Source organism: Manis javanica, chromosome 3, assembly GCF_040802235.1.
Source record: "Manis javanica isolate MJ-LG chromosome 3, MJ_LKY, whole genome shotgun sequence".
Classification (NCBI taxonomy): domain Eukaryota; kingdom Metazoa; phylum Chordata; class Mammalia; order Pholidota; family Manidae; genus Manis; species Manis javanica.
The window spans coordinates 207,910,154-207,925,433 of record NC_133158.1 but is presented as its reverse complement, the minus strand read 5'-3'; the positions used below and the strand labels follow the sequence as shown (position 1 = coordinate 207,925,433).

Here is a 15,280-nt window from a genome sequence, read left to right as displayed (position 1 = left end):
CTGCAAACCACTCCAGCTGCCTCCTTGATCCCCTTAAGATATAAATTCTTTGTAATATAATGTAGGTTTGTATCATCAGTCCCCCAAGTTAAAGTTTTCAAGAACTATTTTAACATCGTGTGTTAGAATTGATTCTACCTTATTAGATGATAATAATTAAGGGAGAAAAACATTAAAAGTATGAAAATATTAGATATAAAATATGTAGGACCAGAATATACATGTAATATATGCTTTCAGGAAAAAAATTACAAAGACATCAAAATAAATTAAGGGTCCCATGTGCTTTGGACTCTCAATAAAATGAAAACACAGATTATAAAAAGCAATGTATGAAATTGAGAAAACAAGAAGCTGGTATGGAATTTGTTTAAGAAACACAAAAATGCTACTGAAAATTTTGGACTGTCGTTATAAATAATAATTAGGAGGGTTAATACTGCTAAAAATTCACTTTATGGTACAGAGAGATCTTGAAACACTTTCTCAAAAAAAATAGAAAAAGGACAACAAGTAAAAAGATAACATGGTAGCCACACAGAGATTTCATACAAATTATTTATGTTTCCTAATCAGATACAGAAAAGTGAGACAGAATCAATTTGAAAACCTGTAATAATAGAAACATTTCTTGAATTTAAAACAGAAGAAAATCCTCAAGTTGAAAGACTTCTCTGGCTAACAAACAAAATAATGGAAAGAGAACAACACCCAGGCACAGCAAGATGAATAGTTTTCATTAAGTAGCAAGACTAAAAGCATTTAAGGAAAAATAAAACTAATGATTTTAAAAGGTTTTATTTAACAACATTCAGTTTTTAACTATTAAACATGTTTCACCTTCAATAGAGTCATGAATTCAAAACTGATTAAAAAAATCCAATCCAATGTTACCTGCTATCCATGTGTTCTATTTAGCAAATCCATAGATAAATCAAAATAAAGACTTGATGAAGAAGGAAATTATAGTTTTAAAGGACTTAGTTTACCATTTAAGCTATTAAAGAATTTTTTAATTGAAGTAGTGACTATGTTTGTTGCATCTATCCACCTACCTACCCTAATCCTAGACGACAGATTGGCTAATAATGTATTTCATGTCTGTGTGGATACATATATATGTGTATATATTGATTATTTATTTATTTATTTTAAAAGATCATACAGCACTAAAACAAAATAGTATTTTTAGATACTGTAGAATGATAAGAAGTAAAGGGATTTAGGTGAACAGAAACAGTAACTTATATATCAGAAGTAGATATTGTTCTTTCTTGAGAAACCAACAGAGAATCTGGACTTGGTTCACTCAGGCCCATCTCCATCTGCATCTTCATGCCCAACCTTATATATACAGAAGAAGAGTGGGTCATGCTTGAGAACAAAGCCCCAGGAACTGCTCTCTAGAAGCAATGGGGGATGCAAGAATCTGAGAAACAGAAAGGCTAATGGCAGATACCACACTAGATCGGACAGAGCTGGGGAAATCAAGGGGAGAGTGCTGAGGAAAAGCAGCTCTGTCAGGAAATATATGCAGTGAAGAGATCTCTCCTCTGGGCAAAGTGTTCCTCGCCATAGTCAGTGAGGGTGAGGATCCCCATTCTGGCTGCTTCCCACCCTGGTGACATGTAGGGAGATCTGCCTGTCTACTGATAGGTGGATATCCCATCAGGAGCCGTAGCAGCAGGTTCAGCGAACACAGAAATATGCAAAGAAAACCCATGTGATTTTCTCATTCAAGTCAGTGCACTCCCACATTCAACTAAGGATCGCATAGCCTGAAGAAAAATAGCAAAGTGAAATACAAGAAAACAGGGCAAAAAAGTAAGATGATAAAACTCAAAATGAATAAATATAATTAAGAGAACAAAATTGAACCTATAAAAATGATCTTTCCTATTCTTAGAGAGTTTTATGAGGATATTATATCTATACATTAAGTCAAGGCTGCTAGGAAAATGGAACACTATAAAGCAAGAACACTTGGGAAATGAAAGGATTACAAATGCAAAATTTGAGGAAATATTTTTGCATATAGAGTAAAATTATAAGGATGAGGAAAACATGATTTAAAAACTTAAGAGACTCCGAGGATTAATAGTGTGGATTTAATACCTGCAGAACAAGAATTTGAAGGAAGAAAAAAGCAATGAAATCTTATGTAAAATGAAGTAAAAGCTTGGAAGAAGAGGACAATTTTCTCAGGGTAGATGTGTAATGTTACCTACGGAAGACCGCGGAGGAGTCATCACATCCAGGAGGGGCCCAGCCTTCTTTACACTGGCACTGGAGCTTGTGGTCACACACCTAGAGGGGCAATGACGCAGTCAGTCTGCACCCTAGACTGACCACCAACCCAAGAGTCTATTCGTCTATGATGAAGTCCATTCTGAGAAGGGACTAGCCCCTGCTCTGACACCTTTCAGATCTCTACATAATGTATGAATCAATACAATAGGCATTTCTGCATCAGGTTCTGAGAAGAAATGCTTCATTAAACCAAACCCCTGAGGGGATAGACAAACTTCATCATTTTAATCATTGAATTATAAAGCATTAATTTAACATCCTCAAAACTGACGTCGGATTACATAAGATTTAGCAAGCGCGCGGAAACATTTGCAAAACTTACAGAGTGTCCTTTGCACTTATAAGAGCAATTGCTTGTTTTGTAGGCTCTTTCAATATCCACACATTCTGCATTAATGCAAACCTGAAAGGGATGCGAAGAACAAAGCCGACATTAATATCCAGTGCCTTCAGCTCTTAATATTGTTGACTCGGAAATTTAGTCTTCATTAGTCTGTTACTAGCCACTATTATTGTTGTTAAACTTACCTTTTTTACTAGGAAAATTCTCAACATTTTTTTGAAAATAGGAAGATAAGATTTAGATAATTTTTACAATAGAATATTTAGGAAGGCCTTTTTAAGGAAGATTTCCTTGCTTCACCCCATCTCTCATGAGTCATTCCCTTTAATCCACTGCTTCAACTCCAGCTCTTAACACTGATTCTTAGCACTGAGCTAAACACTGTACATGACACCAGGTCCCCATTCCAAACAAAAAACATTATGGAAAACATGTTAATATCACATTATCTGCAATATCTACATAATTATCCATTATGTAAACATAAATAGCATTGTTATTATTTTCTTTATTATTATCAGAATGGCTATCAGTTGTTGAAAACCTACCTATTGGGGGCCAATAAAAGCTACCTAAATTGACAATCTAGTGCTAAGACCTAACAGGTTCTTATGAAACAGTATTGAAGGAATGAACACAGGCATATACAATGAATGGCATAAGCATCACTTTGAAAACTGCTCCATGAAGCACAGAAGGCCCTGAAAAGCAAACAAAATGAAAAGCAAAAAAACAAAAGAAAATTGTGAGAAAGAGCCACAATTTCAACTTACTTTCATGTTTCCACATTTAGTTCCTTTGGCTACCATGCCTATTTCTTGATTGCTGTCTTCAGGATCAAATGCTTTACAGGCCAGGAAAGTCACTACATTTCCTTTCCAGAACATACTATCTGATCCACCTTGACAGAACAGCTTCCCGCACATGGCATCCCTGAGGAACAGCCAAAATTTGCTACAGTTGAAATACCTGTTCCAAATTGCAGTTTTATATGAATGTAAATTAGCTCCCTATCAGTATTGAACTAGGGGCATTTCTTCCAAGGCAGAGACTCCTAGTTCTCCTTTATATCAACTTCCCCTTTATTCTTCAGTAACACAACCAGTCAGAACTGACATGGAACACTGTTGTCCAATCCCATGCCAAATCCCATTTCCCAGATTCCTGTGCAGCTAATTTTGACCAGTTGCCCAGGTTCTGGCCCATGGGAAGGAAGCAGAATCTTAAGTGCAAATGTGAGGGAGTATATTCTACTCTTCATTTTTTTCTCCATTTTGCTTTTTGGAATATGATAGTTGGAGCTGGAGAAACCATGACATGCCAAGTAAAACACATGGAAATATGTATGATGGAACTAGGACGAGTGAGGATGGCTTTCTGACATCAGGAATGGCACCTAGGAAGTCAGTCTCGGTCTTGTTTCAGCTAAGGTTACTTTTGTATTTTCACAAATTGCAGCAGAATAATTCCAACTATAGTGTCAATATATGGCTATGTCTGGGTTGAATGGTTGATAAAGTAATGCCAATAAAACTGGAGTCAATTGTTTTATGCAGAATTCAGAGGAGGCCTGTGAGTGATAGAATTGGAATCTTATGCTGTCTCTGGTGGCTGTTAAGAAACATGGCCGAGGAGTGGAGAAAGGTACTGATTCTCTCCAAATCTAAGAAGGTGTTTTTCTTGAATTATTCAGGTAGAACTTCACAAAGACGGCTGTAGGGCACAGAATTCCAGGTCTACACTCCACTACAGCCAATGACTAGTATGTCCCTAGGACGTCACCCTGCAGAAAGAATGAAATGCTCATGCCTCCAGTTGCAGAAATTATCATGGGCTCATACAAACAGTTGTGCAGGACAGTTGTGTGTGCACACACTGTAGAGGAAAGACTGAGCTGCCCTGCTCTCTTTCCTACTCACTACCCCTCACACGATGTATTACCCTCCCCACAAAACATACACAGACCGCCTTTTACATAATTCTTCCCCTTTTGAATCTTCCCTGAATTCCTGTAAAGGGGAGACCAGAGGATATGATTGTCCTTTAAGTCCAGACTTCCCAAGACATGACCCAAGGTCCAAAATACAGTTAGTTTGATTACAACTATCATCTAAAAAAATTAGTGTTTAATGTTTAAGCAAGAAAAGACCTTTGAGAAATGCTGATTTTGTTTAGTCTCATTATACATTCCCTTGTGTGTGTAAAATTTAGAGCAAGTACAAAGGTTAATCTATTACAATTTGAATCTTGAAGGTCATCTTAAACTTGAAGAACCAAAATTATCCTACGGAAAAAATCTCAAGTGCGTTGCTTATGATATTCTATAATTTTTTTCAGGCATATCAACACAAAAAGTGCAACCAATTCTTCAGACAAATTATAAATCTTTTCTCCTACTATAATTTTTTCTTCATGTATGCGATGTTATGGCAAGCTTAAGTAAAAGTGTACGGGCATTGTATTGGTTATCCACCTGAGTGGATCAGTATTCCAACCCCTAGAATCATCATGAAAGACACTAGACAGAAAAGCACCTAAATCTGAAATATCCGTGTACAAATTTCCAACCAGCTTCATTCGCCATTGCACGTTCCATCTCAAACATTCATTCTATTAACAAGGACTGTCATCTGAAGCAGCCACTAGGGACTGGAAAAGTAGAGGTTGTTTCCTATTTGCCTTTTTAACTCAGTGCCTAGCCTAAAACCTGGCACATCATATGCAGTCAATGAATGTTTGTCAAAGTAACAATGCCCAAATTAGCTTTCTTTTCAAATGGAATAAATCAGAATGTGTGGCTGAAGCAGTCAATTTCCCTAGTCTGTGAACAGGAAGGTTCAAACAACAAGGCCACTTACTTTGCTTTACAGGGAATGGCTGTGTTGTTCACTTTGTGACAGTACCCATACGCTGACCCGCCTTCATTTGTCCTGTAACACGACTTATTTGCAACTTTGGTTCCTGGGACCAAGTATGGTCAGCAGGGACACATTTGAAAAGAAAAGAGACAAGAAGTTCAATGCTACAAAGGATTAATGAGATAGACAATTAAGGAAACACATAGCTTGAGAAGTACTCTTTTAGCATAATTCCATTGACCATTCTCAGAAATATAGACTGCATTAATCTGATATCGAGAGCTCACTGAGATTTAAAATAACACTCTAATATTCTATTTTTGAATAATGGCTTTCTAAATATTTGGGAACTTGTGAATGATTTGCTGAAATTAAAAGAATCCATCTAAATATGAAGATTTAGCCAGGAGAGTCGCAGTTATTATGTTAATAACCCACAGGCAGATACTGGAACGCTGCCTTGCTGACACATGCTATGATGACGATTATCTGCTATGCTTAGTCAGACTTCTATTCTGTTCCAGGCAGAGCAATACACATCATGTGTTTAATTTCTCATGTAAGCTTTCTCAGATCCGTATGAGATCGGCAATAGAACATAGTGGTTAAGAGCTCAGGTATTGGAAACCTGAGCAGCTGTGTGATCTCAGGCAAGTGCCTTAACCTCTCTGTTTGCTCTGTTGTAAAATGAGGCTACATAAAATAGCACCAGCTCGGGTTGTTGTGAAGATTAAATGAGTTAATACACATGAGCTGCTAAGAAATACTAGCCATTCTTATTACAATTAATCAATAAGGAAATAGGATCATTTTGATTAAAGTCACAGAGAAAGGTGAAAAACCAGACTTCACACCCAGTTCTGTATAAGTCTAAGACCAAGACCTATGTCCCTTCTCTGTGCTGGGATGTTCCCTTTAAATATCAATAAACAGGACCAGGAGAATTTGAATCCAGTCTTTGAAAAAGCAGCAACTAGGTTAAAAGTGGTAAAAAGCCTATAGAGATACCGCATTGGTTTCAAGAAAAAGTATTAAACATACTCTAATGATTTGTAAACTCAAACCTTTCAAAGGATTTTCATGTTTCAATGTCCAAGATGATAAAGTGAGTCTTATTACCACATTGCTTATTCTACTTTAGTAATATTTATAGGTTCTTTTTGATTATAATAAAATATCTACTCTGAAAAAGTTGAATAGACATAGATAGTCAGGTAAAAGCATATGCCGAATCCCAAGCTAGACTTAGTGGAAAGCACCATTCATACACCTGGTATCATACTGCTTCAGAAGTAATTTTTTCCCAATTATCAATATACTTTTGTCCTCTCCCAAGACATTAAATATTGTAAAATGTCATAGCAGTAATAATTGTATTGGATAAATACAGTACAATTTATTGGAACAACCCTTACTCTTGGACTTGCAGATGTTTCCCAATTATCTACTATCATGAAAACAAAATGCTGATTTAAAATCCTTTGTAAATAAATATTCCTGGGTAAAATTGCTAGGGAAGGGGTATATTTTCTTTTGTTAGGTTGTACATACATTTTTCCCCATTCTATATGAAAAGATTGAGCTAATTCATCTTCTTCTCAGAATACATGAAACGATGTTTTGTCATAAGTTTACCAACACTGAGCATTAACTGTAAGAACCTTTGCAATGTCACAAGTGTAAAATAACTTATTTTCATTCATATTTTTTATTATATGTTTCACTTACTGACACATTAATGGTATGTCATGTTTCCTTATAGTGAGTTAAAATTATTTTAATATTTATTAGACATTCGTATGTCTTTATGATGAACTGCTTGTTGGAATTCCAATATTTGGAATTCCAAAGGATTTATAGGAATGATTTGATGTTAAAGAGAATGATTTTTCCTTCCTATATATGTTACAGAACTTTTCAGACTTTGAAAAGTAATTTAAAATAAATGTGTGGCCCCTTATGAATTGCAAAATTTGGTATTTTACTTAGGGAAATCTATTTCTCTGGTCTTTTATAAGAGCTGCCTTTAAATATATGATTCACACAAGGTTTTCCCTATTCCAATATCAGGTAAATATGTCCAATATTCATTCAGTAGATAATTTTGAACATTTACTAAAGTCAGGCACCGTGCTAAGATTTACTGGGCATACAGCTGTGAACAAAACAGACAGTGTGTTAAGTCCAGGGAAATTGATAGCTTTATAGGGGAGGCAGATACTGAAGGGTCAGGCGAAAGAAGGTAATAGTATGTACTGCAGTGGATTAATACCAAACAGGAAAGCGGACGCCACAGCTTCACCTTTGTGAGGAAGATTGTCTTTCCCGGGGTCTCCGCCTTAGACAAGAAAAAACAGGGTCTTTAACCAGCAAAGCCCTTGTGTTTCCACCTGTCACTTAGCACGTTCACCTGCGTGACCATAGTAGGAGGATTGCCAGCACGTCGGTGTACTTCCTGACGCACCACGGGATCACGCTCTGCTCCTCAAATTGTCTGAGCCCACCCTTGCCTGTCAGAGAGGGCTTTATTCAGGGATCTTTCTAGGCTCTTGTCCATTTACTTCCCAGGTATCTTTTCTTCTGGGTGTATTGTGAATCAGTGGTTTTCTTCTTTTCCTTAATCCAGTATTATGTATATTTTCAGGAATTATGAAACATTTCTGGCAAGTGCTAACTTTCTTCAAATATTCTTAGGAATAGAGGAGTAAATTCTCTATTAAAAAAATATTCCACTCACCGTTTATGCAGGAATCTGGAAGTATAGCAGAAAAGGGTATGAAAATTATATGTATGTAATATACATCATATCCAGGAAGTCCGAAGAACTGTTATTTTTTAAATTGCCTTTCTAATCAAGTTATTTAGCACAAGCTAAATTTTATTTCAAAGTTGTTGGGGGCTTTTAAGTCATGCTCTTATTTTTAGTATTTTTTTATGGTGTAGTTAGAGAATAGGGCCTCTAAAATTCTGGTATTATGGATGAAATAAACATTTAAGAGCTTTATTCCTCCTCATTGGGCCTCGGCTTCTCCAGAGTCCTACTTTTCTTTTCTCCCCCTTTCCTTACACACACACACACACACACACACACACACACAACCTCCAAGTGTTTACTTATCTGAGAACGATCTTGGTGATGGTGGTCAGATAAAGTATAAGATATCCAGTTAAATTTGAATTTCAGATAAACAAAATTTTTTAGTGTAAGTCCACCTCAAATATTGCATAAGACATATGCTAAAAAAAAAGCTCTGAAATTTAAATTTAACCAGGCCATCCTTATTTCTTTTTGCAAAATCTAGCAACCCTTTATTGACCAGGATTTCGAGCAGTGGCACAGCTTCTAAGGAAGAAGAATGGACAGAATGCTATTTTGGCTGCGATTAATAAGCCTGTTCACCTGGAATAATACGGTTTTTCTTTGAGTGTGCATAGAAAGGCAGGATTGCCAGCAGCATGGGGCTTGTATTCCTACCTGGTCCCCACAGCTCCGTGCACTGCCCCTGCAGCGTAGGGCACAGCCCCATGAAGCAGTAGCCCCTCCCATTTTGGCAGGGTAAGCCATTGACTTGGAATCTATCCTCAGGGCAAGTACCGGATTTGCCATCACACATTTCTGTCAGGTCACACTCATCTTTGGCTGGCCTGCACACCTTACCAGCCTGTTTAAACTGTAGGGAAATAAAAATGGAGAGAGGGCTTTTTTCGACCTGACTAATTTCAAATTAATGCAAATACTACTTTCCCTTTGGCTTTTTATTGGCAAGGTAATTAGAGGCATCACCCTATTCCAGTTTGCATTTGCACTGTATAATCTAAAGCCACCTCCTATTATATCACTTTTACTGACTTTGGCCAGTGCTTTAAGTCTTTAAGCAATCAATCTTTTCTGAATTAGAAATGCAAACACTACAGAAATAAAAATGAGAAAAACACAGAAGAAAACCAAGCAACATCTCAGACGCAAAGAAGGAAGTTGTCTCTCCCTCGTTGACTGCATTTGTCCAGGTTTCCGAGAAGACCTATATCTGCAACTTCCGAGATTTATTGGTGAAGTGAATCTTCCTTATTAAGGAAGATAAATTCACAAGCACCAGATTAGCATGCTCTCAGATGTTCCCAGGCATCACATTTCCTGATCCTTAGCTCCTTTTATCATTTGTACAGGTATTTCCTTTCAACTCAAGTCTCTTATGGCATGATTTACCATGAGGGAGAAATAACCAAATATTCATTTGATGTGTTAATTCCATTGCAATCTATCATTGCCAATTGTGCTCTTATTTCCTTACAGAAAACTTAAGGAAACAAACTCCGCCCTTCATGCATGTTTGAAGGGGCCTGTGTAAACATTGGAAGCATATCTTTGGCTAGCTGAAGTGAGCAGACATGCGCTCATATCACCAAAAACTTCCATTATCTTTACACTGGTGACAAAATAAAATCCAAATTGGAACTGGTGCCTATAAGACACTTTACATTCAACCCCACTGCTTCTGCCAGACTAGCTTTCTTACCACCTGTCACACAAAACTTGTTTATACCTTCTGTTCTGTCTTTTGTTTCTCTCAGCCTCCTCCTTTGGAAATTTATTTTCCTTTCTGTCTACTTTCTTAAATTCTACTGATTACTTTCCAGACTCATTGAACACCTCATTTTTCATGAAGACTTCTCTGACTTCAGTGTAAATCGCTGTCGCATTTTCCTACATGTTGTGGAAGAAGAGCTCTGAATTCAGATTTGGAAAATATGGGTTTGAATCTTGGCTCTGCCAGTGACTCGGTGCATATACTTAGCAAGTGGATTTAATCTCTCTGAAAATCCATTTCCCAATCTAATATTTACTTTAAAAAGTCATCATGAAAATGAAGTGAAAATATAGGTAGAAAGTATTACACAAAGGAATATATCATTATAATATCTACCTGGGCAATAATCATGCATGATATTTTCATGTGTTTCAGCTATGGATATCATTGCCCTAAGGAAACAGCAAGCCCTTTGTGATCAGAGACTACTTCTTCTTTTTTTTAATCTGCCATAATCTCAAATAAATAGCCCTTAATATATTAACACTTATTAAATACTCCTTAAGTTCTCAAATTGTCTTCCTTCTGGCCTTCCTTATTGCGTTCCTCTCCCATCTAACCCAGCACTACCTATAATCTGACATGCCGTCCATACATTCCTTTCCCAGTCATTGAGCACTTAAAATGTATGAAATTCTGTGCTTGGTGAAGATAAATTAGTCCCCTGCTCTAAAATTATTTAGATTTAGTCAATCTAAATAAGGAACTGACATATAAGCAAATGACCATAGTCTACAATAGAATGTGAAATGCTAAATTCTAACTTGCAAGAAAAGTCAAAAGAGGCTGAGAGAGACACAGAATCCTCATTTTATGTTGTTTTTGCTAAGGATTTCACCCTGAAGGGGAATCAAAAGTTGAAGATAGAGAAGCCCTGGCATTATTCAGAATAAAAGCTTTTCACCAAACCATTAGAGGAACATGCAACCAAGTTGACATTTGGTCCAAGAAGGCCACATAGCAGCACACGAAGCGGCGGTCAGTGGTCAGCATTGCTTTTGCAACTGGTCATATTTGGAGTTTCCCAGTGAGTCACGCTATTATTTTGCACATTATCTGTTCTGAGTCTCTGTTCCCTCAAAAGCAAAATAAGATCATATATCCACCTCAAAGGGTTGTCGGAGGCTCAAAGAGCTCATGTTTGCAAAGCACCCAGTGAGGACTTGATAAATGGTAGGGAGCATTTTTTCATAGAAAAATTACTGCTTTGCCTATTTCATTTAAAATAATTCCTGAAATTTTAATACAGCAAAAAATGAAGAGTAATCGTAACTATTAAAAGAGAATAAAATAATTTACCTGGCATTTTTCACAGCATTCTCCTAACGCACACTGAGAATTTGCTTTGATTTTGCATGTTTCAGCATCACAGCAAATGTTGGTACATTCCTAAGAAATACCAGAAACAAATGCAAATTCTGGATTTGGTTTCAATCATTGGCTCTCATTTCTGCACAATTCACAATATAATTTATTTTTCACATAGACCTTACTTTGGTATAGTCTGAGAAATGATTTTCAGGAAAATGAAAGATAAAACAAAATTTGACATTAGAGAAACAGATTTTGGAGCAATTGGTGGTTTATTTATCTGACTTCTCCATATATCTTTTTTTTTTCATTTGAAACATTTTTCATTCCTTCCCCCTGGATGCCCTGTCTCCCATAGTGATACTGAAAATGATCTATTTTTAGTAAAACAGGAGAGAAAAAGAAAAGGAAAATGGATAGTTATAAAAAATAAAATTTGTCTCTATAATTAAAGAATATAATTAGTTCATCAGTTTTGTACCTATTCAGCAATTAATTTAATCTCTAGGACAGGTACTGAAAATCTAACAATATAGTTATTTATGCAATTTTTACATTTAATTCAACTCTGTGTAAAGCAATATATTTTTGTCTAGTTCTCCCCACCTTGTTTCTGAGAAATCAGACCCTGCAAAGGCACTGGGAAAACTTCTATCTCAGAAACTTCCCCTATAGCCAATAGATTCCCAAAGAGGAGTAATGTATTCAGAGTATAACTATGTTAGGGTTAAAACTCCTGCCCATATTTCAAATATAAACATCAATGGGAAGAGATTGCTTTCTCATAGAATGACTATATTTGTAATCCTATTTTGAAGTTACTGAAAAGCCAGCCCCCAGAGAGTTTGGCCTGTTACCCATATTAAGTGTTAAGATGACAGCAAAGGTCATTCAGAGTCCCGGCTGCCCTGTGGGTAAGGTGGGAGCAGGCCAGGCACTTCTAACGCTAAGGACTCCACATGGCAGAGATGGACTAAATGCCAGGGCAGGTGGTTCTGGGCTGCTCAAGCAGTCACACCAGAATCTCCACCTTGGCCCCCCACTGACAGTCAGGTGACCTTGGGCAAGCTATTGACCCTGTCCGAGCACTCCCAACATGCTGTGCTTAAAGCGACTGCTCAGTAAGTTGTAAATACATAAGAAACATAAAGTATTTCTGCCAGAAAGGGAGGAATGAGAGAACCAAGCCCAAGCCGGTGAGGGTTACTGAAAAATACAGGAAATAGGAAAGGAACCCCGCAGAAGGAAATTAGAAAGCTCTGTAAGCAATGCAGTGCCCATTGTTAAAAAAGTTGGCCTACAGATATTTACAAATGAACATGTACAAAATTACAAGAAATGTGTAGTTTTACGTGAGCCACTCTATGATGTTCTGAAGTTCATTTTCTTAGTAACTGAAAAATGAGCAAGATCATTCAGAACGGACTTGATGGTACCTCGGGAGTCCCACAGTCACACTCCTCTCCCATGTCTACCAGCTGGTTCCCACAGATTGGGGGGGACATGATAGCTGCAGCCAATGGAACATTGAAGAGGCAATTTGATAATTTATCTTCAAGGAACTTGGCATAGTCGGCGCGGCTGCAGGAACTGAAGTCCGTAGGTATGTAGAAGCTGTGAGGATCAGGGAAGAGAAAATGGAATGCAGTCATGCTGGAGGTGGAGGGAGCAGAATCAGACGCTGGGGTTGGCGCGCCCGAAGACCTGCCCCAGGAGATCCAGTCCAATGCACTGACCATCTGCTAAAGCATGAGCTCATTTGTATGCCTGAATGAGCCCACGTGGGTGGACACACACGCCTTCAGCTTCATGAGCAAATATGGTCATACCTCAAAAGCATAGCATCCACGTTGCTGCTGAAAACAAGTGTTCCTGACTTATCCAGATAATCCTATTGAGTCCTAACTCATCCTGATTGTGAAGTCTGAAGGATAGCAAAATCATACTTATTCACGGCTCCAAGAATTTACTTCCCTTCAGTGGAATTCTTTTTTGACAGACTTTCTTCATTCCACACACACACACACAAAAAGGTTTAAAAATGCAGTAATAGCTGGGAGCAATAACATATATGACTGGCATGCAGCCATGTGCTACTTTGTGGAAGGGCATGAGAGACTCACCCCAGATTGAGTGGGCTGGGATAGAAAAATAGGAGAGAGGAAATGAATATATACAAAGGATTGTGGGAGTTGTAAAGATAAAATTCCCTGGCATCCTTGCTTAGGCAAGGCAGGAATGTGTAATCGCTTTTCACAGATTCTCTCTTCATCTTTCTGTGAGAACGTTCTTCTTTAGTTAGATTTTTCTACTGGAATTCTTTCCCTACCACCACCCAATCCGAATTCATTGAAAATTTAATAATGGCTAACGATTTGCTGAGACCAGGTCTTCTGTACATACAATGAGGATAAAATGACAAGTCATCTCAACTCAGAGATAATATATTTAAATTATAATTTAGTTAATGAAAAAGGTCACATACACATAAGGGATAAGGTGTTTGGATATCGCTACACATGGAAGACTGTGCTATTTAATATTTAAAAGCTTGAATAGGTTGCTAAAGATGGCATAGAAGAGTAGCACAGCCCAGAGTGAATGAAAACAAGAAGTTGACACAGTTTCTTCCCAGAAAGCCTCACCTCATCGCTCTGTCCATCACACATTCTGAAGAGGAGCAGCTGCAAAATTCAGAGTCGTGAGACATTCCGCAGTTATGGCCCATCTCATGGGCCATTACTGATGCAACTCTGATCGCATTCTCACTGTGGTCCTACGGGTGAGAGTCAGGAAACAGATCCTCTGGTTTGCAAACACGATGATCACCCAGGGTACAATTAAACAGTTTTACTGTAGCCAAGTGGAGCACAGAGACTGATTTTAGCTTTGACCTCCTCACCCTACCCACCATTTCTCTTTCTCTCCTTCTTCTCTCCCTGCCTCTATCTCTCCGTCATTCTGTCTCTGTCTCTCTTTCTCTCTCACACACACACCCCTCTTTGGTACCGAATGACCAATACAAGGCATGTTGCCTTCCTTCTCTTTGTTCTTGTGAATGGGGAGTATCTATAACGAGGACATCTTTTGTGGTTTCCTACCATGAGAGATAATGGCAAAATTTCTTCAACAACGATAAGGAAACAGAATTTTTTTAAAAATGTACCTCCTCCCCACAGGCTTGTTTTACAATATCTTCTAATTTAATGGAGGTCTCTGATGTTTAGCTAGTAGCGGTCTAACAGCGTCAGTCAGCCTAGAGCTTTAGGCACATTGTTGCCCTTCCAGCTCCATCACTGCCAAGGCATTGGTCAGTTCCAGCCTTGTCCCACTGCACCAAGTCCAGCCAATAACCACCTGCATTTCCAGATTGTTTCTCACTAAAGTTCAGACTTGGGGCTCCAAGTCATCCAGGAACAATCAAACAACACTCGAGCATCATTGCTGGGTGTAATTCCCCAGTGGGGAGGAATCTGGCAATGATATCCACCCACAGAAACTAGAATCCCTTTCTCCTTCATTTCAAAAACCAAATAAAAAGGTCTGTCAAGCATAGTGCAAGGCTGGCGAGCACGGAACGCCTGTGTGCAATGGGAAGATAATACCTGCAAGTCATGACATTGTTTCATCCTGTTGAGATGAACCTGGTAACCCTTGATATACAATGATATAGAGTTTCTCAACTAGGGACGGAATCAAACCAAACATTTTAAGAAAAATGAAAATAGGTTTTATTTAAAGAGACACTTTCCATATTGCCTTATTTCAGAGTCCTTCAAATTTAGGGCATCTTCCTTTAAATAATTATTTTCATAACTTAAATGGTTGTTTCTCCTAAATGACCGCCATTCTCTCTTTTTCCTCTCTAA

General features: G+C 37.8%; 1 protein-coding gene and 1 long non-coding RNA gene across 6 annotated transcripts in view; one reads left to right on the top strand and one right to left on the bottom strand.

Annotated features, from left to right (window-relative positions):
• Positions 1-15,280, top strand: part of LOC118973592 (uncharacterized) — a 69,842-nt gene that overhangs the window by 23,666 nt on the left and 30,896 nt on the right. The window lies entirely within an intron of this gene.
• The window catches only part of ADAM28 (ADAM metallopeptidase domain 28), a 56,937-nt gene that overhangs the window by 11,087 nt on the left and 30,570 nt on the right, over positions 1-15,280 (bottom strand). The window contains exons 11-18 of the mRNA XM_037024729.2: positions 14,057-14,187; positions 12,848-13,025; positions 11,400-11,489; positions 8,987-9,182; positions 5,512-5,614; positions 3,427-3,586; positions 2,633-2,713; positions 2,229-2,307 (exon numbers count right to left, since the gene is read on the bottom strand). Coding sequence (XP_036880624.2) covers positions 2,229-2,307; positions 2,633-2,713; positions 3,427-3,586; positions 5,512-5,614; positions 8,987-9,182; positions 11,400-11,489; positions 12,848-13,025; positions 14,057-14,187 — 1,018 coding nt within the window. The remainder of the gene's footprint in view (positions 1-2,228; positions 2,308-2,632; positions 2,714-3,426; positions 3,587-5,511; positions 5,615-8,986; positions 9,183-11,399; positions 11,490-12,847; positions 13,026-14,056; positions 14,188-15,280) is intronic.